General features: G+C 33.8%; 1 protein-coding gene across 1 annotated transcript; it reads left to right on the forward strand.

Moving 5' to 3' along the window:
• On the forward strand, positions 1-26949 carry Polr2G (DNA-directed RNA polymerase II subunit Rpb7). Its single transcript, XM_089252659.1, has 8 exons — positions 1-102; positions 6399-6508; positions 6876-7035; positions 13830-13880; positions 16113-16178; positions 22062-22133; positions 24824-24857; positions 26837-26949. The coding sequence occupies exons 1-8, from the start codon at positions 91-93 to the stop codon at positions 26845-26847; spliced, it is 516 nt and encodes a 171-aa protein (XP_089108785.1). The 5' UTR covers positions 1-90; the 3' UTR covers positions 26848-26949.

The raw sequence follows: 26949 nt of genomic DNA on the forward strand, positions 1-26949 counted from the left end.
TTTAAGGAGGATTTTGACTGGAAATTTTTCAAAAATATCTGGCAATTCTGCCGCCATTCCGTTGAGCCGCATCCGTGAAGTATAAACGCAATGTTCTATCACGTAAGACCAATTAAATTCTTATTTATTATCCTTTATGGATGAAATTATACTTTCGTAATGTAAAAATTCTCTCTAAATACATGAAATTAAATTTATTTCTTCGAGTGGATTAAAATATGGGGGGGGGGGGAAATAGGGAAAATAATTTGTGGGATAAAATATATGGGGGAAAACACAAAAATAGTGATGTTTCACGTGGTAAAAATTATTTAGAAATGGTAGCATTCATTATATATTGCATTAGATTATCTCTAACATTTAACAATGTTAGCCATCCAATGATCGAATATTGCTGGATATTTTCATAAATGATTCTTGTGAATGTTGAAAATGGGATCAAATTTTTGACTGGTCTTTTTTTTTTAATACGATTTTTTTGGGATAATTACCAATTTATATTTTTGTTTCTCACTTGTATTCAAAGTTGATATTAAGCGTCAAGTCATTCCCAGAGGGTAACCTCGGTTCTCATGGTCCCCCACAAGTTCTGACAGGAAGAGCTGCAGCCCGGAACGATTCTTGCCATTTTTGTTTTTTCATGATAAAAATTTACTATAGAGGATGTCTCAGCTAATGAGCCTTGCTGCAGGTTATTGGGGGGCGGCAGCATGGTGCAAGCCTATGACAGGGTCATTCCATGTGAAATCAACACAATTTTTATATAAATTTTAACTCACCATCTCAGATTTTGATGAAACTTGGCACAGAGGTAGCCTACATGTAGATAAAGAAAACTACACAATTTCATTAAAATATGTCAACCCATTTTGAAAATATGGCGGTGTGAAGTTGTCAAAATTCACTAAAAAACACCCCACGGCCATAATTTCAAATTGCTGTAGCAACTCTCCTAATTAAGCTAAAATGATGGGACAGGTGTCATTTTGCAGCATTTTCTATGGGCTTTCCTATGATATGCAACACAATATGGGTTTGAGATGAAATGTTTTTTTTAAATTTAAATTAAAATTTAAATTTTGAATTTATCAAAAAGCGCATCTTCAAAATTTTTCAAAAAATTATATTCAACATTTCACATTGTTGTTAACTAATTCCCTAAGTATGAAAGTGGGACTGTCATGGGTTCACAACTTTATAAAATTTCAAAAATATATATTTTACTAAAAAAATTGACATTTTTGTAAAATTTATAGATTTAAGCAGAAATATACATAACTTACCCATAAATAAATTTTCACTTTTTTCATAAATTTATTTTTAATGTGTTTAAAATGCAAATAGTGACTATGATAGGTGATTATTTTATGGTTTAACTGGTTTAAACTACTTTAAACCAGTCCAACTGGTTCCAACTGCCTGTGGGCATAGGCAGACTGATCAGTCTTCATACTGATTCATTGGCAGTTGGATGTGAATGTTGTTGGTGATTAAATGTGATGGTATTAAGTTTCTTTTTTAAACGTTAATATTTTGTGATGTGTTGGTATTAGTGAAAAAAAAAAATATTATTTCAGCGCCCAAAACACTGCATTTTAGCAGGACATAGTGGAACACACTCAGTATGTGTTTGCACTACACATCAAAATGTCAAACTTATGATAGAAAATGCTAAGCTCGGTTTGTTAACCAATGGAGAATTGGCCTCTTATAAACATTGTTTGGCATTGATGCTGGGTTGCTGTGCAACCCAGCATCAATTCATTGCATTATGGGAAACTGTAGTTCTTGCCCAGGAAGTGACCCAATAAAAAGTACACTACAAAATTCATTTGATAATAATATGGTTGAGAATATCACTTTTCGACAATGGGTTTCAGTAGGCAGATGTAACTTAGAAACCATACAGAAGACCTCATTGGAGTTTATCGAATTATTTTCTGAGAAATTGACCACACTGATACTCCATGATTTTCTAGCTAAGCAGCAAAGCTCTTTTGTAAATGAAGTCAAGGAAAACTTGAATGAGGGTGAATATGTTGTTACATGTGACTTCTCCGAGAATTACACTTTTGTGATCCAAGATGAGGTCCTGAGTTATCATTGGTCAAGTGATCATGCAACAGTGCACCCCTTTGTAATGTATTACAAAGTTGAGAAGAAAACAGAGCATATGAGCTATGTCATAATTTCTAATTGTCTAGAGCATAACACTATAGCAGTTTACTGTTTTCAAAAAAAGCTAATTCAATTTTTAAAAAACAAATTTCAAACTGTACAGAAGATATATTACTTTTCGGATGGCAGTGCAGCCCAGTACAAGAATAAAAAGAATTTTATAAACTTATGTTTCCACAAAGAAGATTTTGGCATCGATACAGAATGGCATTTTTTTGTCTCTGCACATGGAAAAGGACCTTGCGATGGTGTCGGTGGCACTGTTAAGAGATTAGTAACAAAAGCAAGTCTGCAGAGGCCATATGAGAACCAAATTCTTACTCCACAACAACTTTTTTATCAGGTAGTTAAAAACATAACATCTGTACACTTTGAATTTTCAACACAAGAAGAGTACATTGAAACTGAAAGATTTCTAGAACAACGATTTAGTCAATCTGTTACCATCAAAGGAACACAGAGGTTACATGCCTTTATACCGATAGCATCAAGTACATCAAAAATATTAGTAAAAACTTTTTCAGGTACAACAGAATCTACTGTTGAAACAGTCACAAAATCTCTGGAAAAACTGGCTTTAAGAGATATTCATGGATATGTTACTGCCATCTACGACAGGAAATGGTGGCTAGCTTATGTTTTAACAAAAGACGAAGGTCTTGATGAAGTTAAAGCTACTTTCCTTCACCCAGCTGGCCCATCACTGTCTTATGCATATCCTACAAAACCTGATATTCTATGGGTATCTGTAAATGATGTTCTTTGTAAAGTAAACCCAGTAACACCAACAGGAAGAATATATCAAATTCCTGGGGATGATACTGTAAAAACAAATGAAGCGTTCAAAAAGACAGTGTAAATCTTAAAAAATATACTGTTTGTATCAGGTTTGGCAAGTGACATTTGAATGTATGTGTTAAGAGTAAATTTCAATGTGTACATAGATATATTAAGAATAAAGACTAAAGATTTATTTATGGGTAAATTATGTATATTTCCACTTAAATCTATAAATTTTACAAAAATGTTAATTTTTTTAGTGAAATATGTATTTTTGAAATTTTATAAAGTAGTAAACCCATGACAGTCCCACTTTCATACTTAGGGAATTAGTTAACAACAATGTGTTGAATATAATTTTTTGAAAAATTTTGAAGATGCGCTTTTTGATAAATTCAAAATTTTAATTTTAATTAAAAAAAAACATTTTATTTCAAACCCATATTATGTTGTATATCGTAGGAAAGCCCATAAAAAATGCTGCAAAATGACACCTCTCCCATCATTTTAGCTTAATTAGGGGAGTTGCTACAGCAATTTGAAATTATGGCCGTGGGGTGTTTTTTAGTGAATTTTGACAACTTCACATCGCCATATTTTCAAAATGGGTTGACATATTTTAATGAAATTGGGTAGTTTTCTTTATCTACATGTAGGCTACCTCTGTGCCAAGTTTCATCAAAATCTGAGAAGGGGAGTAAAATCACTGTGTTGACTTGACACGGAATGACCCGACAATTGATTCATTTTCAATGATGTTCAATGGTAAGGGGGAAATGATGTGCTTTTTGCATGGGGTGGTGGATCAGTGAGCGAAGCATGTACACTGTCCTTTCAGTTCGAGTTGTAATGACATAACAAAAGCAAAATCACATTACAATTACAATATAGACATGGTAATTGTTATGGGGTCGGGCATGGATGTCTACTAACAAATTCCCTGGAAAGATCGTAACGATCTCTTGGGAATACGTGCTGATCACGTTATTAATTCAAAATTTAATTCAAATTTTCATAAGGTATGGCAAGCCAGTGTACATAAACTAAGCCGGGGATTCGATCAAATCTGCCATACATAGATTGAACGTCCAATGTCACATGTCTCTAAATGATCCAGCAAGAAGCATGACATCTTTGCAAATCAGCTATACACTGAATAAATGTCTGGCTCCGTATGTGTTCTCTGCCTTCCACATAATATGCCAAATATATGAAAACTCTCTGGGAAAAAAATATTCGCAGAGTAATTAAAACCTAATTTTAGAATTCATAACACTGGGACTGTGTATTATTTAATACATTGTTTTTATGAGCTCTCATTTCAATGCCATATGGACAGGTGGTGGGAGCCTGGGGATTCAGTCTTCCTCTGCAATGAAAGAGAATGCAGTGTACCGTTAAAAAAAAAAAGAAAAAACCGATACCCTCCGTAATGATAATATTATAATGATATTGCACCAGTCCCAATTCACTTTTTATGTTGATATAAACAGTTGAATCCCATTTTAACGAATATGTTATGAAAATCTTGTTTTAACAAACACTTTTCAAATACGGAGATAATTACATAAAAACAATACAAAAATCTGGAATTCCTTTATAGCAAAGTGATTTCTCTGGTCTCTTGGAGTTCATTGTAATGGGATTCAACTGCATTCCATCTATAATGACTTCATAACAATACGTTTCTTTTTCTCTCAAATACGAATATAAGTTTATCATTATAGAATTCTATCTATAATGACTTCATAACAATATGTTTCTTCATTCTCTCAAGTATCCTTAGGTGTTTCATGGAACAGCTATAGTATAATTCAGGGGTTCTCAAACTTTTTCCACTCACTGCTCTTCTTTTCCTAATCAATGCTTATCTGCGGGTCCCCAGAATAGTTTAATGAGCAAAAACCGCTCCTGTACTCAGTTTGAGAACCACAGGTGTAATCCCTTTTATGGCGATGTGTTGGCAATTTATTTTGGCAAGAAAAATATCCAAAAGCATGATGAAAAGTTGCCAGAGTGAAATGAACTCATCCAAAGAAATCACCAGCAAAGAAAACAAAATAATTATAAACAATGTTAACAACAAAAAGCAACTAAATGAGTGATCGAGATGGAAAGTAAAACATTCTAGACTAAAAACTGGATCAATATTGAAAATTAAGCAACATACTTTAGATGTTTGTAGATGCTTAGATTGCATAACAGTTGAAAATAAATATTTTCTGGGTTATAAACTAAAACTATGGTTCTAGAATAAAAACTCTGGGTTATAAATAAATATTCGCAGGATAATTTAAAACACATGATTTTAGAATTAGAACCACTGGGACTCTCTTATAAATAATAGAATGTTAATAATAATGTAACTGTCCCTCTTGATCTAAAGTGGGAATAGAATTCTGCGGGTTCAATAAAAACACGATTGTGGATCAAAACTCAAGGTATAATGGCTAGTATGCAAAAAAGTAATAAAACTTTAAATATGTGAAATGTACAGTCTTGGAGAAAATGAGTTTCCAAACGAGATATTCTGATGAGAAAAACCAAGATAATACTGTTTATACAGTGTAATGAGACAAATAGAAGCTTCGAAATTCTAACGGATTTAAACGACAAACTCTTCATCACAAAAACGTATTATTACTATCAACCTCTAGGGATGACTTACGATGATCAGACAACAGTAAAAACATAAATGGCAAACCTACAAACTGAAAAAAATTGCTGATTAAAAAGGGGGAACCCCAATGGAAGAAAATGGTCAACCAGGAATAAAGGGACAACAGGCTGAAATAGAAATTTGTTATAAAGAAAAGAGGGATTATACCAGTTCTGCTGGACAAATCCCAGGTACCAGGTCAACTGAAAGATTGGTGTTGGTGCCTAAAATTTTTGTTGTGTAGTTACTAAGTTGCAGGCTGAGAGCAGCACAAAATTTGTTGAGTTTATAGTAGCATATCTGCAAGTATGAAAGAGGATCACTGTGTGTGTGCCCTGAATTTTCCTGATTAAAATATTTTATGAATACATTTAAACTGACTTCGTCATGTTCTTAACTGTTTTTAAAATCATCAAAAACAAAAAAAAACTATGATAATTGAAATAATTACTAATTAAATTAAAAATCCGCACAATGGCATATGCTGTCGAAACCAAATGAGGACTGGTAAATATTGATGAAAAAATTAAACACGTATTATCAATTATCGAAACAGCTATCAATTATTATTAATACTCTGGTGACTGTTAATTTTTAGAAACTGGAATAAAAATAGAACGTGACGAAAAAAAAATTAGTGCCAAAATTTATTAAACGTAAGCTGTTGAAGACATAATTTAGGCCTATTTTGTGAGAATTATATGTTATGTGAGTTGCAAGATATTTCACATAAATAATTTTGTATGTAAATTGTGTGTGTACATTTCTTTTTTTACTTTAGATATCCTTAGAGCATGAGATCTTGCTCCATCCCCGTTATTTTGGGCCCCAGTTGCTCGAAACAGTTAAGAAAAAGTTATTTACAGAGGTGGAAGGAACATGCACTGGCAAGTGAGTCTATTTAATTCACTTAATTCAGTTGTAATAGGTTTTAAAAAGTCTCACCACAGAGACCAATGGCACTATTATTCAATCATTACACTTCACTCATAGTTAGAAAAATTGATCGCAGATAGCAGCACTACACATAACAAGCATCACACAGAAATAAACTTAGAAAAATATGTATGTGTTAGGTTCACAACACGTACATTCCGTCATGTACCAGTTCTTTGAAATTCTGTAGAGGAATGTGTGCATGTACAGTTAAGTATTAGTAGTTATAATAGGTTTGTGTCAGCTTTGAAATTTTTGTGATTAGATATTTCAGTATAGTTTGAAATCATCAATTGCCAGTTTTTTGCTTGTGTAAATGTAGGCATGGTTTTATAATTGCTGTCACAACTATCGATAACATTGGGGCCGGTTTCATACAGCCTGGCAGAGGATTTGTTGTATATCCTGTAAAGTTCAAGGCCATCGTATTTCGACCTTTCAAAGGCGAAGTCCTTGATGCTGTTGTTACCCAGGTGAATAAAGTGAGTTGTCAATTAACTTTTAGTAATTTATATTTTTGGTGAAACTAAAACTGGTGATATATATACATATCTGTATTGTGAAAAAATTGTGTGTTACGATTGAATGTTTTTCCCTGCTCACAACTCAAGTTATTATAGCCATCCATCTAAGCTGTAACGTAATTACTAAAGAGAAAGTCGTTGGCTACATATGTACAACAGCAGGAGCAGAAGCGTATGCAGGGGAAGGGGGAAACAAAGGGCTCTTATTTTTTAGAAGGTTTTTTCATAGAGGCTCTAATTTCTATTAATTTAAATTCTTTTTGAAGGTTGGTAAATTGAAATTTCTCTAGAAGAAATCTCTTGTGCCCCACCCCCTATTCCAAGGTCCATTTTGGATATGCTCCTGATGAAGTAAAATCGTTTTAGTCTGGGCCAGATACGTGATATTGCTATTAATTTCATGCCGGAAACTGGTATATGTAGGGTGATCACTAGGGCTAGACTTTTATGTGCCGAAATAGCAAATATGTTTCATTTTTAATAAAAATCCTAACCGTAGTGATCACATGACCTTGCTATGGCGTCAATAGCCATCGCTATCAGATGAAGCGGGAGAGTTCCAATTTCCAGCCCAATATAATATAATAATAAGAGAAAAGGGGACTTAAGCCATTTAAATGTACAAAACATGCTCTTTCGCCTCCATCAACACTCCTTAATTTTATGGCCACTTACTTAAAGGGCCTCTTCAAAGTTTGCGTAATAGCCGCTCCGTATTCTTTTCTCTCTCTCTCCCCTATATACTGAAGCCTATTGACCATTGTATTGCCACCTGCAGGCAATTGACTTTATTTCTGACTTTCTTGCTTTCTCTCTACTTTTCTTTTCCTTTCTTTTTTTGTACACCCCCCCCCCCCCCACAGAAAAATGTCTTCCTCCCATACGCTTCGAAAGATCGTAGGGGGTGAACCTTGACCAATGATGTCAATATTATACTAATTTGTACCTACGTAATCCTCATCACCCAATAGGGGGTTGGTACCCCTCAAAACTTTACTTTTTGGAATCTTTGAAAAATTAAATTAGATTGATTAGTGCAAGCTAGAAATCAAGTTGAAAAAAACGATGTAGTTGGATTTTTGTTTTTACACATTGCAATCGATGAGCATCAGGAGCGGTGATCATCCGTAATGAAAGGGATGGAGGAAAGGTAGGAAAGAAATTCTTACCACATTTTTAGTGAATTGTAGAGGTTTAGTTAAAACCTAAATTAGGAGGAATTAACAGGGGGCAGATGGCGAAATTAGGTATAAAAGTGATTAAAGAGAGAGTTATTCCAACATCAAGTTAAAATTATTATAATTGAACATATAGTATTCTGTCTATGTATTATGCAGATTTTGGTATCGTGGAAATGGATTTTTTTAATTGACTTTTATTTGTGTAAATAACTCATTCTTTTCATATGATCATTTGGTTAAATATTAAATGCTATTGAAATTTAACTGATTCTTTCTTTTCATGAGTCATCATTTATTCTAAATGTATATTGGACCACTAGGAGCCTGGGTTAATCTAGATAATTACATATATACATATTCTTCCAGTGGTTCGATATAACAACCTGTATTTCGTAGGACATTCCTATTAGAGATGGGACAAATATTCAGCTGCTATTTAGTAAGGGGCCATTCAAGTATTATGTCATCATCTATGGGGTAGGGGGGTTTGGATAATGCTTACGTCATCAACCACCCTTTATGAAAATACGAGTTAGGATTCAGAGGGGCAGAGCTGATGACAAAATTTTGCTGACGGGGGGGGGGGTCAAAAATTGTTAAAAATTTGCTTACGTAATACTTGAACGGCCCCTAATTGACCTATTTACCCTTTTTGCCAAATATTGGGTTCAGCCAATGATGCTTAGATATTCGTCCGAATATCTGTATAAATCTAAGCACAACAAAATTAAAAAATTATATTGGAATTTTTCTCATAAATTAATTTACTGATTATATTTTATTGTGTGGTGCATACCTATCCCTTTCTGTGCAAGAGATTATGTCATGGTGAATTTCATAGGATAAGTAAAACATCAAACTAGATATAAACATCAAAATATAGAATCCTACTGGAATAAGGTGGAAGTGAGCCTGAATTACACAATTTCACTAACTGAAGGGTGTACCTAGACGAGAAATGTATTGAGCTATTAAAAGGGGCAAAGAACTTCCAGAGTGGAAAAAGTCGTAAATTTTATGATGCTTGAGAGTAAATAATTTTTGACATTTTCTTAGATGTAAAATTGTAACAAGTGTTGGAAAAAAAAATTGATTCTGTCAGTACAGTGATACCTTTTCGAACTTTCTGTATATGTATCAGACACAGAAATGAGTTTATCAAAACACAAATAGATGGGGACAACTACACACACAACCAACACCAGCTTTAGTCTACTAAATCTTAACTTATCTTTAAATTTTGGGCTGCAGCTGTAAAAATCTATGGAAAATCATGTTTTGGCTAACAATCGTGATTCTGGAATGAATCGTTTCTGTTAGTCGAGGTATCACTGTAATATTAAAATACAATACAGTAGACTCTCGGTAACTCGACACCCTAAAAGTATTGACAAACATGTCGAGTTAGCGGGGTTTCGCTCTAAATTTTTGTCCGATCATTTTTGTGTACGTAATTATACGCATTCAAACAATTCGATTAAATAAAATGCTAATTTCCTCATTAATTTTAATTTGGGGTTGCTTCATAATAGAATCAAAACATATAAAAAAAATAACCATGAAAAATAATCAAGTATATTTATTTGTTTTTCTTTCCGCAGAGAAAACAAAAATTCTACACTGTTCAGTTTATCCCGCGATTGTTCGGCTTTTTCCTGAGTGCATAGGAATCGACGTATCACACCTACAGCTTTCAATGCATCATGGCGAGATGATGTAGATACTTCATCTGAACTGCGGGTTTTTTGATTTTCCGATAAAACTAACGGTTTCAATTTTTCTATAGTTTGCAGCCGAAAGAACTGTCAAACGTGTGTTTTTACCTCCTTTACATTTTTCGCCTTTGAAGGAAAGCGTTTGGTTAGGCGAGAAAATGAACCTGTCTCATCACAATTACATAGCTGCCAAGTCTCCCGGGTCTATTTTTCGGGAATCTCGCTAATTTTATCTTCATCGCTCGATCTCCCGAAAAGTTCTTAAATCTCCCAAATTTTTACAAAAATCACAAAAATCCCTAATTGTCCCTAAAAATTCACTACTTCATTAAAAAAATCACCGCTTATGAAAATAATCCCTAAGGAATTTCTTGTTGGGCATGAAGCCTCTTTTTTTTCCCTTTCGAAATGACGTTGCACGTCGTAAATGGGGAAATTCCCTTTTTAAGGGAGTTTTACAAACCCTCTGATGGTAACAAGAAAGTTGTTTGTCTTATCGTGCAGGGAAATGGCTTAGCAGCCAATAGTCCTGGATAATAATTGAAGATTATGGTGATGCACATGTGGTCAAAATTTCTTTTGTTGAAGTTACGTACGTGCGATAACAAAACACGAGTACTGATAAGCAAAAATACATTTAATCAATTTTAAATATATTCCGATGAATTTCCTTTCATCAAACGTTCTAGAAGAGGGCTGACTTTTCCTTTTTGTACAAGTTGTGTTACGGACATAAACATCGGTCATGGAAAGACTGCCATCATCAGTCGTGAAGTGAAAAAAAAACATCAAGCAAGTGTCACAAAAAGTCAGTGTTCTTCAAAAATTGACTGTGTTTTCCTTCATCTTCCGATGATTTTGGGGTCATTCGCGCAGAATGTTTGTTCACAGCGTTTCTGATTGAACACAATATTTATTTTTACATCTTTGAAGTTTTGGCCTCCAATTTCACTTGTTTTTTGCATAGGAATTTTATTCCCAAGGGTTTAACTTCCATGTGTGTAAAATCCCTATTTTAATTTGACTTCAGTTTTTGAGTAGGGATTTTATTCCCTATGCTTTAACTTTTATGTTTGGAAAATCCCTATTTTATTTGGAAAAATCCCTATTGTATTTATTAGGGAGTGGTTTTAGCATAAAATACGGGTATGCGCGAAAATCTCCCGAATTTTCATTTTCAAAAGTTGGCAGCTATGCAATTAAACACATCTGCATCTTTATACCCTTCTATCATTGGCTTCAGAATATCATTCTTCCAATTTTCAACAGTTTCTTGAGATGCAGATGTGCTCTCTCTGCAAACTTTCCTAAAAACAATACCATGGCGCTCTTTGAATCAGGTCAACCATCCACTGCTCGCTGTAAAATACCTTGATTGCGATTTTTTGCGAAATCCTTTGCTTTCTCTTGAATTATTGGTCCGGGTAATGGGATTGAGTGAGATCGAGTGGATTTAAACCACAAAAGAGTTGCTTCTATGTCACTAAAGTCTGATTTTCTTATGCGTTTTCTGCTTGGTTGATAAGATTCAAATGCTGACAAAAAAATTTTATTTTTGGCAAATGTTGAAATAGTATTCCGTGCAACTCCATATTCTTTCGCGAGTTCACTCTGAGTTTTACCCGATTCTAGTTTTTTAATTTAAACTTTTGATTTTAAACTTAAAGTGTGATGTTTGCGTAGAGCCGTTGAATACCATTGTATTCACGGCCGTTGATAATCAAGATGACAACCAAATGACATATTCAGCGTCTAACTAGGCTTTAGCTCTTTTTCTTTTACTATTTTTCCAAGAAATCGTGAAACTGAGTACCACTGAAAACATTCTTTACAGCAGACGATATCAAAACTCCCAATAGATAAGATTTTCATCTAATTTTGGATGTGGACAATATCTACACGTTTTTTTTGACCATGAAAAGAATGAAAGACGGTTTCAAATTAATGATAAGCAAGCCAACAGATTTCAAACATTCATTCTTCACATACACGCCCCCAATGCAAAAAAGGGACCCATCATAGAGAACAAAGAAACAAAGGATTCTCAAAGTACCCATGAACAATGTCAAAAAATTCTTATAACTGAAAATGGAAGGCCAATTATAAAAACCATTCGGGGTGAAGGGACAAAAATCGTAGTCGACTTGAGCGGAGTTAAGCCAAAGATGTGTCGAGTTAGAAAGGTTTTCCTACATTGAAATTAGTATTGTGCCAACCAAGGGAATAAGAGATGTCGAGTTATCCACGTGTCGAGTTACCGAGAGTCTACTGTATATCGTTATAAATTTGACAGTCAGTATTATGGCAATAAAAATCTGTTCATTTTAATATTTATTTAAATAATAAATTGCACAATTAAAATTCAGTATCAATCATTTGAAATTATCAATAATTTGCTTTTTTTTAAAAAGCAAGCTCCTTTAAAACTTGACATTGTCTAGAGTTGAAATTAGAACAATAATTATTTAAAAAAATTATATCTTTAATAAATTTGCATTTTAAACTAGAAATTAAAAATGAGTAAATTTTTAATATAAAATAAAAAAAATCCAGTTCATTTTATTTTTTTAAAGAAATCATGATTTTTATCAACCACGATATGAATGTTCTTGAATTTTAAAATTTTTCCACGAAAAGTGTGTGAATAGTCCCTGAATTTTTTTACTTCCAATGAGTATGAACCATGCATAACTGCCACATTGAAAATCACAAAACCTTCTAGAAATTGCCACATATTTTCAAAATTAATATTTTTTCCCCAATTGCAAGCTGATAAATGCTTCCCCCCCTAATAAAATAATGATAAAAAAACGAACAAAAAAAAAAGCCTGATAATTTTCTGTTATGCTGTAAGCATAATTGAATACAACTTCGAAGGGAAAGGAAAAACCTCCCTTCTCTCCCCCTTTCTATTATCAGACTTAGAATATGATTTGCATTAGCTCTTCATTTTCCTCTATTGACAATTTTTTAGTGATTTCAGTAGTAAATGGTAGCACATAAACTTCACTTACCTTTGATACTTTTCTCGCAATAATTAACGATGTTCTGTATTTACCTGTAGGGAGATTCCGATTTACTATATTTTTTCAAAAAAAATTTGGTCACACACACACAATCTAGGTATATAACTGTGTTTTGTGTTTCGATACTTTATACCAGAACATCTTTTATGGGTGGGATAAAATCCCTTTGTGGACGGGGGGGGGGGGGATTTGTTCCTAGGTCCCTGATATTTAGCATTTTATCTGAAGTATTTTTGAATAAGGAAGTGTGTGTGTGTGTGAGTGAGAGAGAGATAGTGTTGCAGCATTTCAATGCTCAACTTGTAACTTGCACCTCTTAAACTTGAATGTTTACGAGGTGCATGTACAGTTAAAGTAGCCCTGGAGCAGAATATGCCAAAAAAAACTGACAGCACTGCTGCAGAACAATCTGGGATGAATTTTAATAAAAGTAAAGGAAATGCTGTTGTGGGTATTTTTCCAGTCAGTTGGGGGCTCATTGCAGAACAACGCAAAACATTCTGCTTGGGAGAATAGTAGTAGTACAGTGAAACCTCAAATATAATGATACTCTGCAGACCAAGAAAAAATGTTGCTGTAGTGATTATTGTTATTTCAAGAGGCAGCAGTTTAACATTAGAGTATAGACATTTCTAAACAAGTCGATAAAATATTTGTGTACAGGGGTTTATCGTTATATATATAGTATCTTTGTAACAAGGTTTCACTGCATTTCAATAAAAAGATAACCTTTGGGATAAAATCTACTTTATCTTGTCTTTATGTTTGAAGGTTGTAGTGTTGTTTAATTGATTTGTGTTATAAGTCAACTTTGTGAAATTTTATTTCAGGTTGGTCTCTTTACAGAAATTGGACCCCTCTCATGTTTCATATCTCGTCATGTAAGTTTTTTTCTTTCAATTTCATGGCCCCCCACATCCTGGGGCAGGACCCTTAGACTGGGATCTTTGGCGGGCCCCAAAGCCAGAGTTTTCATGGGCCCTTCTACAGTGAATTTATATCATGAAAAACAAAAAAAATAATGGTATATGTACAGGGTCCCAGGTCTAGAGCCCTGTCAGCTCCACCCTTGTGGGGGACATGTTGATGGCAATATGTTTTTCTGATTGTCGTAATTTTCTTTGTTTTCTATATTATAATGTATTTACTTTATTTTCTGAAAATATTCCTTACAAATTTATTTTTATAAAATTTTGAATAGTAAAAATCATGTATAACGAAAAGGTTTACACATTGAGATTTCTTGTCTGACTCAATGTTTCTTTCTATTATTATTTTTGAAATTTGTAATCTTAGTCACGTGGACCAAGTAACTTACATTGCAACATTGAGTATCCGAATATTAATAATTTTTCATGCGCCATAAACTTTTTTTAATACATTATGCTACTGTGAACTATTTACATACAATCTATGGACAGTTCATAAAATACTTATTTAAACGTATATAAGGGTAATAAATACAAAAATCTTTTTTGCCTAAAACTGGATCCCAAAACTAGAAGGGGTAGTATTATATAGATTTATCTTTTCGACTTTTCTCTAAATTTTAAGCCCCAAAAATCAGGGGGGGGCTCCTTATACATAAGCGTTCTTTGAAGTAGCAGTGTCACATTGTTCAACAGACTTAATTTCAAAATACAACTTCTATGCTCTTGCATTGAAATTTTAGATTTAGTCACATTTGTAATGTGCACTGTTATGTTCCATTTTTAATTTGTGTTTAGATCTTATAGCGGTGACAAGGTGACAATCCTTAAGAAAATATGCCACCCGTACAGCTAAAGAGCTATCTTAACTAGCCTAACTGAGCTTCAGGGTCGTTAATTTACAGAAAATCTGGGTAAATGAGTTACACTAAAATCAGTGCATAAATAGTTATTCATTGATATATTAGACACAGTTTAAATCTGAAAATCTCACCATCAGTAATCTGGTTCCTTTAGATTCCTGCCATGGATTTTGGAGCGAATTTTCAAATTTACCGCTTAGGCGTGCCTTTTTCTTATTTATTGAGTTGAGCTGAAATTCTCTAGAACTGTCTTATTTAGTTAGTCAACATTTCCTTTTTATTCAGTGTTTAAACTTTTTTTTGAAGGACTATAAGCAGTAATTTTCTGTTAAATATTAAATATATACAGATGAAGCTTGTTAAAATGGCCTTAAGTCATAGCAACCATTCTGATATAATGACCAGTAGGGTAAGTCCTAAATGTTTTCATATAATGCCTATCTTATATGTTTTCCCTTCGATATAAAAACTTCCCGATATAATGTCTGTTTTCGGTGAAACTATGGGGATGGTTGTAACGAGCGTCGACTGTAGCATTTACAACTATCTAAAATTTGGCATTTCTCGAGTCAGGGGGTTGCTTATCAAATGTCAACTTTACTTCATAAGGAAATATTGCAACAGTCAAATACAATTTTAAAATTAGGCTTGTAAATTGAAATCCAACTATTTGTGAATTATACTTTATAACATAAATATGGACACACACATAAGCTTACTTAAAATATATTTTAAGAACATGATTTTTTAAGGCTGATAGGAGAAAAAACTGAGTTAATAAGGGTCAGTTTATGAGGTTTCACTATAGTAGCCATGTAAATTCTGTCCATTATGTACAAAGACATAATGGACAGAGTTGTGTCTGGAGAGTTCTAAAAGTTCTAGCTAGTCTAAACATTTGGAAATTTAGTCACTGTAATTAGTGGTCACAGTTATTACATGGTTTGAATCTCTGGTCTAGTGGAAATGGTATATGGTGAAGGAAAGAATCATATTGCTCACTCTTGCATATATTTTATATACAGTGAAACCTCACTAGAACAATACTCGATGTAATGATAATATATCCCTCTACAAAGATATTTTTTCATCTCGTTTGTGTGGAAAATGCCTATACTCTAATGTTAAATTTCTACCTCTTGATATAACAATAATCACAACAGAATTTTTTCTTGGTTGACAGAGTATCGTTATATTGAGGTTTCGCTTTACTTAAATAGTTCTATTCAGTTTAATCATAAAGGATCAGCAATATGAGTTGCTAAATTGATATTCTTTCATTTTATATTTCTGAAAACAAATTTCGCCAATATTTTTCCAGTCTATTCCATCTGATATGCAGTTTGATCCAAATTCAAGTCCTCCTTGCTATAGGACAGAGGATGAGGTAAAAATGTTGTAATATATAAATACAGTATTTTTATGCCAAAAAGAAAATGATTTTTAAAGCTTTTCAGTTTATAAAATTTATATGTTGGTAATTTTTTTTTAATATTTCCTGGTTTCATTCATATATCTGTAAATTTTTTTTTATCCTGAATATTGACCAAATCCTTTCAGTGATATAGTAGTACACTGCCATACTACGGGGGACATAGTTTATCCGTGGTGTAACATGATAAAAATATAGGAATTTCATGAAATGACTAGGGCAGGGTTCTCAAAGTTTTCTACCCGCAGCTCTCCTTTTCCCTAATCAATGCTTATCTGCGATTCCCCAGAGCAGTTTATTAAAGAGTTTCTTCAAAAAGACTTTGTCAGGGCTGCTGCTTTGCAGTATACAGTTTGAGGATTGGGGACATAATTTCTGCTTGAAAACAAAGCACAACATTATGCTTTTAAACTATTTCTTGATTCAAAATTTTTGTATAAAATTATATTAATCCTCTTCTTAAAATTTCTTACAAATAAGAAAATTAGTATTTCTAAGTAATGTATCCAAGACTAGGGAAATTCAAATAAATTCTGAGTGACACAGACAGCTCTTATTTTGTTCCATAAAATTATTTCAAATGAGGAGTGTGCGTGTATGAGAGAGAGAATTTTTTATCAAATTTGTTATAATGTAGACAGTGATGTTTACAGACTGATTTTTTTATCACGGTTGACCTTTCCAATCCTTTTTTGTGTGTGTGTTGGGAATGGGACCATCATTAAAAAAATATTCATGTGTGTATGTTCTGCTTAGAGGGTAATGCCAGGTTTAGTTTGAGGATAATATGCAAGTTTTGACAAATATTGGTCGAAATTCATGGAGAACATACTTACTAACGATGGGCATGGGGACACGTCAAAGAATTGGGAAAGTTATAAATTGTTATATGCCTAAATCAAGTTTTTAACCATTTAAAAGCCAATCTTTCATTAATGGAACAGTTTTTATTTGTAAAAATATCAGATAAAAATTAATTCAAACGTTTCTGGTTTTTTATCGTATATAGAGAAGAGTTCGAAGTATTTTTTAAAATAAATTCGGAAACTTCTAATTAATATAAACTTTTTGACAGAATTTTGAAATTTATATTTTTTTAGCATTTTTCCCCATATGCATTAACACCTGCCAAAATTTCAATTTTGACGTAAATTGAAAATTATTTTATGTGTTTTTATCACTTAATATATCATATTAAATCAATTAGTTTTTGTGCTGTTACACGTAAACAAGCTACATGCGTTCAAAAATGCATGGAACATTGGCTTTTCAAGAAAGCGGGATTCTAAAGAATCTAATGTGACGTGTGCTGCTTTGAATTTCCCGTTCGAACCACAGGGTGTTGTCATCATTTGACATGTGTATAGGAGTGAATACCGGGTAGTGACACAGAAGAATATGCTTTCTGGGGTAGATTGTTTATATTGGATGAGTGCTTTTCTATTCTTGCATTCTTAGAAATTCATGTTTTCGCAAATCGCAGTCTAAACTGAGATTGGCAATTGGAGATAGTCCTGTTATGTTTAGCTGTGTGTAACCATGTTGAAAATATATCTCACATTAGAAGAAGCTGTAGGATATTAGAAATTCTTTCTGATTCCAAATTAGAGGACATAGATATATGCCAATCACCTGCTAATGGACCTGGTAACATCACGGATGAAGAGGACATTGTTGAAAATGATCTAGTGACAATTCCGGCTGATGTATGTGGGATGGTAGATACATTTTTCAACAACGAGGATGAGGAGTTAGGAAACTCCTGAAACGTATTATTCAAAAAATGTAGGAAAGAAAGCAGGAGCAAAACGTAGGTTCAACACTCATGTAAAAATTTCAAGAAAAAGCAAGGAGGTTTTGAGTAATCCAAAAAAAAAAACTTGCATGGGATAAATTTTTTTTTCAAGAACCCAATCAAAACCACAGACGTGGATTCCGTTGAAAAAAGATTTGCCATATCACCATTATAGACCATATATGATAATTATAGCATTTTGGATAATTCATTCAGAGTTGCAAGAAGTGTATCGTATTTCACATTTGAAATTCCGAACAGAAGTGGCAATGAGCCTTCTGTGAACAAACGAGGGATTAACCTTTCATCCAGGTTCATGTTGTCAACTGAAAAAAAGATGTCAGGCTTATCTGATGGTCATTATATTGTGTCTGCTATGCTAGGACAGTGTGCGGTTTGCTGAAAAACACTAAATGTTACCAATGTGACAAATGGGTCTGTCAAAGATGTTTTCCGTTCTATCACGGACATTAGGAAAAAAAAGAATTTTCTGCACACATTTTTATGTTAAAAAAATCGGTATGTGTTTAGAATTCAAATTTGTAGTAGAAAATAGAAAATTCCATGTGATAACTGTACTCCAGAAGTAAAAAATAGGCAATACCAGTTTCTGCTTTCACCTCTCCCCAAGTGCCGAACATCGTGTAAAACAAAGAAAAAAAAATTTTTTTCTTCAAATTTTAAAGTTGATCTATGTATATAGGCATGCAAAAGGACCTCGAATTGTAAAACAATAAGTGGTAAAGATGCCAGGTCATCTGATGGCCACTATAGTGTGTCTGTAATACAAGGAATGTGCGGTTTGCAAAAAACCCCCTATGCTACCAATGTGACAAACGAGTCCATCAAAGATGTTTTCCTTCTTTTGTCACGGACATTAGAAAAAAAAAGTGAATCTCCTGCTCGCATTTTTGTGTTAAAGAAACTGGTGTATGTTGTGAATTTTAATTTGTTGTAGAAAACAAAATATTTCATATAACAACACTACTCCAGAAATAAATCATCAGAATATAGGTGTTTCCGTTCCAGTTTCCGTTTTCACCTCTCCCTAAGTGCCAATGTTCCATTTACAGACCTGACAACTCTCCAGATATAGGCGGGAGACTCTGGATTTTTAACCCTTTTTCCTGCTCTCTGGATTTGTTAAAATTTCTCCGGATTTTGGTAGAAAATCATAATTTCCGCGAGCTTTCGTGTCGTGACATCAATGACTACTGTCATCATTAGGGAAAACACCCATAGAGGACAGCCGTGGTCATTTCCATCGAGCAGCCATAAAAAAAAAAGGTATTGGTGATCGCATTTCAGCAACTGGCAAAGACGTGACTTTGTTTATTTAGCATTTATCAGGGGGATGACCTTGGTTGCTGAAATTCCTGTATAATCATTATTGTATTCCATTAACAGCCATGCTGTAAAACGCAATAAGTTTTTTCATCAGCAGCTTTGTATTTTGAGGTTTTTATTGTTTTCTCTGATTAAATATGTCGTCAAAGAAAATATAAAACTGCCTTTAATAGTTCATATACCCAAGATTATCAGTCACTGATAGCATCCACGAAAGGAAACACTTATGTGATATGATGTGATTTCTCTATTCTGCATGGAAAGACTGACATTAAATTATATTCTGCTCAGGGACAATGCAGAACCTGCCTGAGAGGGGGGGTGGAACTTTGTCTTTATAGATGTAAAGAGAAAGTTTTTCTTTCCAAAAAAAAATTTGAATTTTTTTTTTTTTTTTTTGATCGGTCTATGAGCGGGAGGACCCCACATCTTGGGAGAATCTCTGGATTCCAAAAGTTGCCACGTCTGCATTTATGGAACATCATGAGAAACAAAGAAAATTTTTTTCTTAAAATTCAAAAGTTGATCTATGTATAGAAATGTAAAAGGACCTCATTCCAAATTTTAAATCAGTAAGCGACTTTGTTCATAGTTTGGCTTTTAAACCAGGGTTGTAAAATTTGCTACCTGGGTAGATACCCATTTCCCCCCCCCCCCGGGCTGAATTTTTAGTTAAAAAACACTGGTTTTTTGGGGAAAATAGTTTGTTTTCGAAGAAAATGTGTTGCTTTCAGGTTCAAATTTTATTTTAAGGTTAGTTTATGTGTTCTAAAAATTGTGCTGCATAGTGCAGTGTTTAGAATATGTATATTTTAAAAGATTTTTTTAGGAGCAAACATGTGATACTGAATTTTCATTCAAAAATATTTACATGTTTGCATTACATTTTTATAAGATTATCAATTGTTGGATTATTATTAATCCAACAAATCTAATGTACCCAAAATCCTCAATTTCAACCTCCACTCGCAGTCTCAAGAACCTCATCTCCACCCAAAAGTCAAAGTACCTATCCCACTAGGAGGACTGCAATGTCCTCCTCTTAATCATCTCTTTTTTTAATTATCACTGCTCTTTTAAAAATATTTCAGAATTTAATTTAATGAAGCGGGGATATTCTTCAATAGTGAGTTTGATTAAAAAAAAAGAAAAACTTGATGGTTCTGGTTACATAGCTAAAGGTTTTATTTTTGACGGATCAACACATTTGAATACATTTTCCGCAGTTCTGCATACAAATACAACGCCACAACAGTCAAAATGCCCAACGAGGTAGCTGAGAAAAAGATGCCCATAAAAATATGGATGTCATATATTTTAAAAATACAGCAACCCAATTAAAAACGCAATTAACAAAAATTATAATTAATTATAAATAATATTTAAAAAAAGGATATGCGTAACTCTTCTTTGCACCCTTTCAACCAAGTCTGTGTCCCTCTGTAGGTATAGTCTCCAAAACCTTACAGCATACTCTAGTCCAGGACGAACTAAGCCTCGAAAAAGCAGAAGAATGACTTTAGGGGAACGAGAAGAGACCTTCTTGAAAATGAAACCGCGCGCATTCTATTCACTTTTTTGACTACCGATGAACAATGTTCAGAAAACCTAAGCCGCTCGTCAATGAGAATTCCCAAATCGATGACCCTAGTTGCATCCGGGATAGTGACGCCATTCAACTCGTAAGAGAACCGTGGGTTGTTCGAACCAAAATGAGCGACCATGCACTTATCAACGTTAAACATCATGCTCCATTCATTTGCCCCTTCTGCAATCCTGTTTAAGTTGGTCTGGAGCAACTCCCTATCGCATTGATTCCTGATTACCCCCTGTTAGCTTCACATCTGCGAATTTGCTAGTAATCCCATCGATACCCTGATCGAGTTTATCGATAAAAAGTGAAAGAGGTATGAGGCCAAGGGCACTTCCTTGAGAAACTGCACTTGTGACGCCTGTCCAACCAAAGAATTCCCCGTTCACCATAACTCGTTGCAACCTATCTCTTAAGCACGATTCTATCCAATTCAGCAAGTTGTCCCCATTCCAATCTCGTGTAAACGCCTCAAGAGTTTACCATGTTGGACCTGATCGAATGAACAACTTAAGGTTCAGGTACAATTATGCAGAAGTGGGTGTGTTTATGTGTGAACAATTATTCCCTTGTTGTATGGTCAATTTTATTAATCAAATACATAATTTAAGGTGCACCAAAAATGTATATTTAGGCATAATATAAGATGTATACATAAATGATGTACATACATGTTTGTCACATATTTTGAGGTTGTGGAAGAAATTCAATTTTCCCCAAAAAAATGGGTTTTTTCAAAAACCCACTCGGGCTGGGTTTTTTACAACCTTGCTTTAAACGGTTAACTGATGGTGTATGTGTGAGAGCATAGACAGTCTGCAACTGAGTTACTTCTCAAAGAAATATGGTACATTTTTGAAAAATATACCTATAATATTATATAAATATACCTATAATATTATATAAATATACCTATAATATTATATAAATATACCTATAATATTATATAAATATACCTATAATATTATATAAATATACCTATAATATTATATAAATATACCTATAATATTATATAAATATACCTATAATATTATATAAATATACCTATAAAATATTACCATAGGTATATTTTTCTCTGATAACAGTTTTATTTCTTCCCAACAAGGAAATTGTAATCCAACAGGATGATGAGATCCGTTTGAAAATTGTTGGAACCCGAGTTGATGCAACTGACATCGTAAGTAATGTTAATGAAGCATTGATTTAGTATAGGCTGTTTGAGCAAACAATTTCAAATTTTGTAATTGGCTTAAAAGTCTAAAAGAATATCAGGCTGATTAGAAAGTGCTTGATAATTTCCTAATTAGTCAGATGCATTTTAATAGCAATTCACTTACAACATTATATGATTTCAATTATGGATATACAGTAAAACCTCCTCAATGGACCCCTCAGATGCAGTCACCCCTCTTTTATGGCCAAATAATTTCCCCCGGTATAATAAAAGTAAGCATTTAAAATCCCCTATTAAGTCACTCCTCTTTTACGGACAAATTTTTTTATCCCACTGGTGTTCTTAAAATTGACGTTTTACTGTTAAGTTACTCAACTATTATTAACATAAGTTACTTTAAGTTAGTAATTAAAGTTCAGAGTTAAAACTGAACAGCTGCAAATTAATTGTAGTGTTCATTAATTTATATTTCATGTATTTGGTTATTCAAATTTTTTTTTATCATCAACTTTTAGATCATCTTAATTTGAGTAAGGTTTAACAGATTGTTCTTTATGGTATTAATTAAGCAGTGTATGCAAAATACAGTGTTGCCTTGTAAAATTAAACCCACAATTTGACACACTCTATTCATTTCTCAGATTTTTCAAGATTGAACAATTATGAAATTGCAGGGTGTTTTTCTTTTTAGCCATTTCTTTATGGGCTGTGTTGGAGTTTTGTGTATAACTAATTTTCAAATCTGTCATCTATCCACATATAATAACATGGCCTGACTGACTGATTCATCATCACCGAGTCGGAACCACTGAAGCTATAAATATCAAATTTGGTCAATAGTTTTGTTAAATGGTGTAAAGGGGGGGGGGGAAAGTTGCCCCTCCCCCCGCTAAGAATGGTTTTTTGAAATTCAACAGCTAGGAGGGGGGGGGGGTGTCAAAGGTAACATATTGAAATCATCCCGAGCCAAAACCACTGAAGCTATATAATCATGAAATTTGGTCAGTAGTTTTACTTGAATGACATAGAAACAATTTAAGAAGGGGATTTTTGAAATTCAACCCCTAAGGTGGTCATAAGAGGGTTCAAAGGTAATATATAGTGAAATCACGCTGAGCAGAAACTGCTGAAGCTATAATTATGAAATTTGGTCAGTAGTTTTAGTTTGTAATGTAGAAGCTGACTAAAAAGGGATATTTCAAAATTCAACATCTAAGGGGGGTCATATGTGGGGTGGGGGTTTCAAAGGTTATAAAAACCAAACTGGTTTTTTTTAAAAAAACCACTTGGTTTAAACCAAACAACCCTGATGGGGGGAAGTCATTGCAGAACAATTTTCAGATGACCAAATTCACGCGAGCAAAGCCACGGATTACAGCTACATACAGCTTCAAGCAAAAATGAGACTAGGAGAAGGAAATATGATGAAACAATTTCTTTTTGATCATCTGAAGCTCAAAAAATTTTATGAATTGTGTATCCAACTGCATAGTTTAAAGTTTAGGGTGTTATATAATTTTGTAAAATACATAGAGTAAACTAAATATTATGGGAAACTTTTCTCCTCAGCTTCATCAAGAGTTAATGAGTTAATCAATTTTCCATAAAACTAATATGGGTAACAAGTGTTTTACAATTCAATGTTAGTTTGGCATTGGATTAAATAACAAGGCATCACTGTATTACAGTGTGACCTGTATGAAATGGAACGTCAAAACTGAAATGACATTTCATTTTACACAGGGTTATATTTTTATGGAAGTGTACATTGATGTATTACTCATGAGAGGACTATATATTGATTCTGCATAAGACAGGTTTCCATCTCATATAGGTTTCACTGTAGAGATGCTGCACCCAAAAGACAATTTTTTTGTCAGAAATGTCATGAATTCAAACAAAATTATTTTTTACAAAAATGAATAGATAAAAGATGAATCAGTTTGAGTTTTAGATTTTATTGTTGCCTTAGTATTGTAATGAGTTAATTTTTATCTTTATGCTTCACCTTCACTGTAAATTTTGTTGGTTTCAGAAGGATAGATGTCAAGTCAAATTAGAGACGTGCGAAATTATAAATATCTCTGAATAAGGAGGAACAATTTTTAGCTAGATTTCCTGCAATATATTTCTCGCCTAACTGTCCACATTTTCAAAAAATTCTGCATATTATATTTTCATTTACTGGTTTAAAAAGTGTGTTGCAGTATAGAATTTTTTAACCTTTAGTTAATCACAATTATTTTTTACATGATGACTATTCTTGCTCAAGAATTGTTAGTTTTTTACTATAATTTCAAACAATTATGTATTTTTCATTCATGTCCATTTGCTCAATGTCTAGTAATAATAGCCCTGATGAAGGCTTGTTTCTAGTTGCCTATTTCATTGCTAGTATAGTGGTGCCTCACAATTTGACTGCAGTTAATTGTGAGTGTGCATATGAGAAATTCCCAGATAGACTTGCATGGAAAATATTGTTCTACAATTCAACATTGGTTTGCAGACCGATTTGTGTGAAATTGAGAGGCACCGCTGAAGCATGATCAGTGCTTTCTTGTTGGTAAACATCTATTGTAGATTGCACATAATTTTGCAGAAGTGATTTGTTTGAAATTTGTTAGAATATTGTATTTGCTGATAACTTCCCTGTAAATGGACTTTGTTTCTTATTTGCATTTTTTTTCTTCTAGTTTGCTATAGGAACTCTCATGGATGATTATTTAGGTATGTAACTTCAGAATTGTTCATAATAAAAATCCTATAATTGTTTTAAGTACAGTGAAACCCCCGTGTGGGGAGATTCAAATTGTTTGTCCATAGGACTAGATCTACTATTAAACCACACATGCACCTCGTTCATATTCCTCAGTACTTCTAACGAATTGGTACATGTTAGAATGCGTGTGTACGTATAGTGAACCTTCCATGTTTCAATGGAAGTTTTTGTTTAATGCTTGTTATGTGTAGTGCTGCCACCTGCAATCAATTTTTTTAACTATGAGTTTTTTCTAAACTCATTGTGATTGAAGTGTAATGAATGAATAATTGTAATGTTGCACACCTGTTGCTCTCTGCGGCGAGACTTTTTTTTTTAACAGGGAGATCTGCTCACATTCGTGCCTCGAAGTTGGGAACTGTAAAAAACCAACTTCAGCTGACCACCACTGCAGCAATGGTGGGGTTTGAACCTGGCTCATACAACACTCATACATACAAATACAACGCCACAACAGGCAAATTGCCCAACGAGGTGGCTGACTTAAGAACATCATGGATCCCCGAGCCATTTTTGGAGGCCCTACCTACTACTACTACTACACCACACATGTTCCCCGCCCACACCCCCCCCCCCGGAACCCCCCAACGAATCGGTACATGCGGGAATGTGCGTGTACGTGTAGTGAAACCTGACGTGAAGTTTTTTTGTTGTTCCTCTGTAATGCTTGTTATGTGCAGTGCTGCCATCTGCCACTAGTTTTTCTAACTATGAGTGAAGTGTTATGATTGAATGATTTATTGTTGTAGGACTGTTGCTCTCTGTGGCGAGACTTTTTAACGGGGAGATCGGCTCGCATTTGCGCCTTGAAGTTGGGAACCACAGAAAACCAACTTCAGCCGACCACCACTGTGGGGTTCGAACCCGGATCATCGCATCGCGAGTCCGTCACTATAACCACTCGACCACCACAGCGGCACTCGACCACCACAGCGGCTCCTCGCGATGCGAGTTCGTCACTATGTCTACTCGACCGCAACAGCGGCATAGGATTATCTCTGCAACCATTGACTTTAAAAGTATACCTTCAGTTACAAAAAGTTTTCAAATAACATGCTGTTATTTGTAATTTATTTGAAGGGTCCGATACATACATACCTTTTGTATAATGCCTGTGTGCTAAAAAACCTAACTAGAAAGTTACTGCCCTGTCTCTCTCTCTAGGCCAACAAAAAATTTCCATGTTTCTAAGAGCAATAAATATTTGAATTAAAAAATTGGGGAAAAGACTGAGATATTTGTATTAAAAATTGGAGAAAAGACATTGAGATATTTGAATTAAATTGGAGAAAAATTAGGAAAGAACAGCATCAATGCTTCATTCCCTCACATATGCTGTGCTTTCCCAACTTTTCAAATCCAAGTATCTCAATTCTGTGAATTTTGCACTTAGAAAGATTGAATTTACTTTGTTGCCCACATGGGGGGGGGGGGGGGGTGCATTGCGTGTGATCATCCTCAATGGCGGAGCTGACTGATATGATGAATTGATATCATGCCCCAACCTTTCAAGTCTATCTTCACGTATGGTTTCCCCAGGAAGACAGGGCAGCACCTTTCTAATTGGGTTTTTAGCACCCAAGGACTGTGTACAAAGTTTTCTTTTTTTATGTATACGATCCCACAAATAAATTAATTTTAAGAAACCACATGTCATTTGAGAAATTCTTGGAATTGAAAGAATACGTCTAAAGCCAATAGTTGCAGAGATGGTTCTATGGACAGACAATTGTGGATATAATGCATTTTCATCACACTTTTCCAAATTTACACTGTTGTTGATATTCCTAAATATGCATTGCACTAGTATCACAAAAAAAAGCGTTTATAAATATTTATTCATTGTAGATATATTTAGTGTATTATATATTTTTTGATTGAGTTTCAATTTTTCAGTGTATTTTTTAATGTTTCTTTTCTTTCATAGGTTTGAGTTAATGACTTTCTGTTGCAAGATGTGATGTAAATATTGTTGATCATTTTTGTCCTTTGTTCATTGGTAAATGTAGATAATTTTCCAATAAATGTTTTTAAATTTTT

This window comes from Pholcus phalangioides, unplaced genomic scaffold (genome assembly GCF_987345545.1).
Source record: "Pholcus phalangioides strain wild (caught in Gottingen) unplaced genomic scaffold, Ppha-v1.0 ptg000030l_1, whole genome shotgun sequence".
Taxonomy (NCBI): Eukaryota; Metazoa; Arthropoda; class Arachnida; order Araneae; family Pholcidae; genus Pholcus; species Pholcus phalangioides.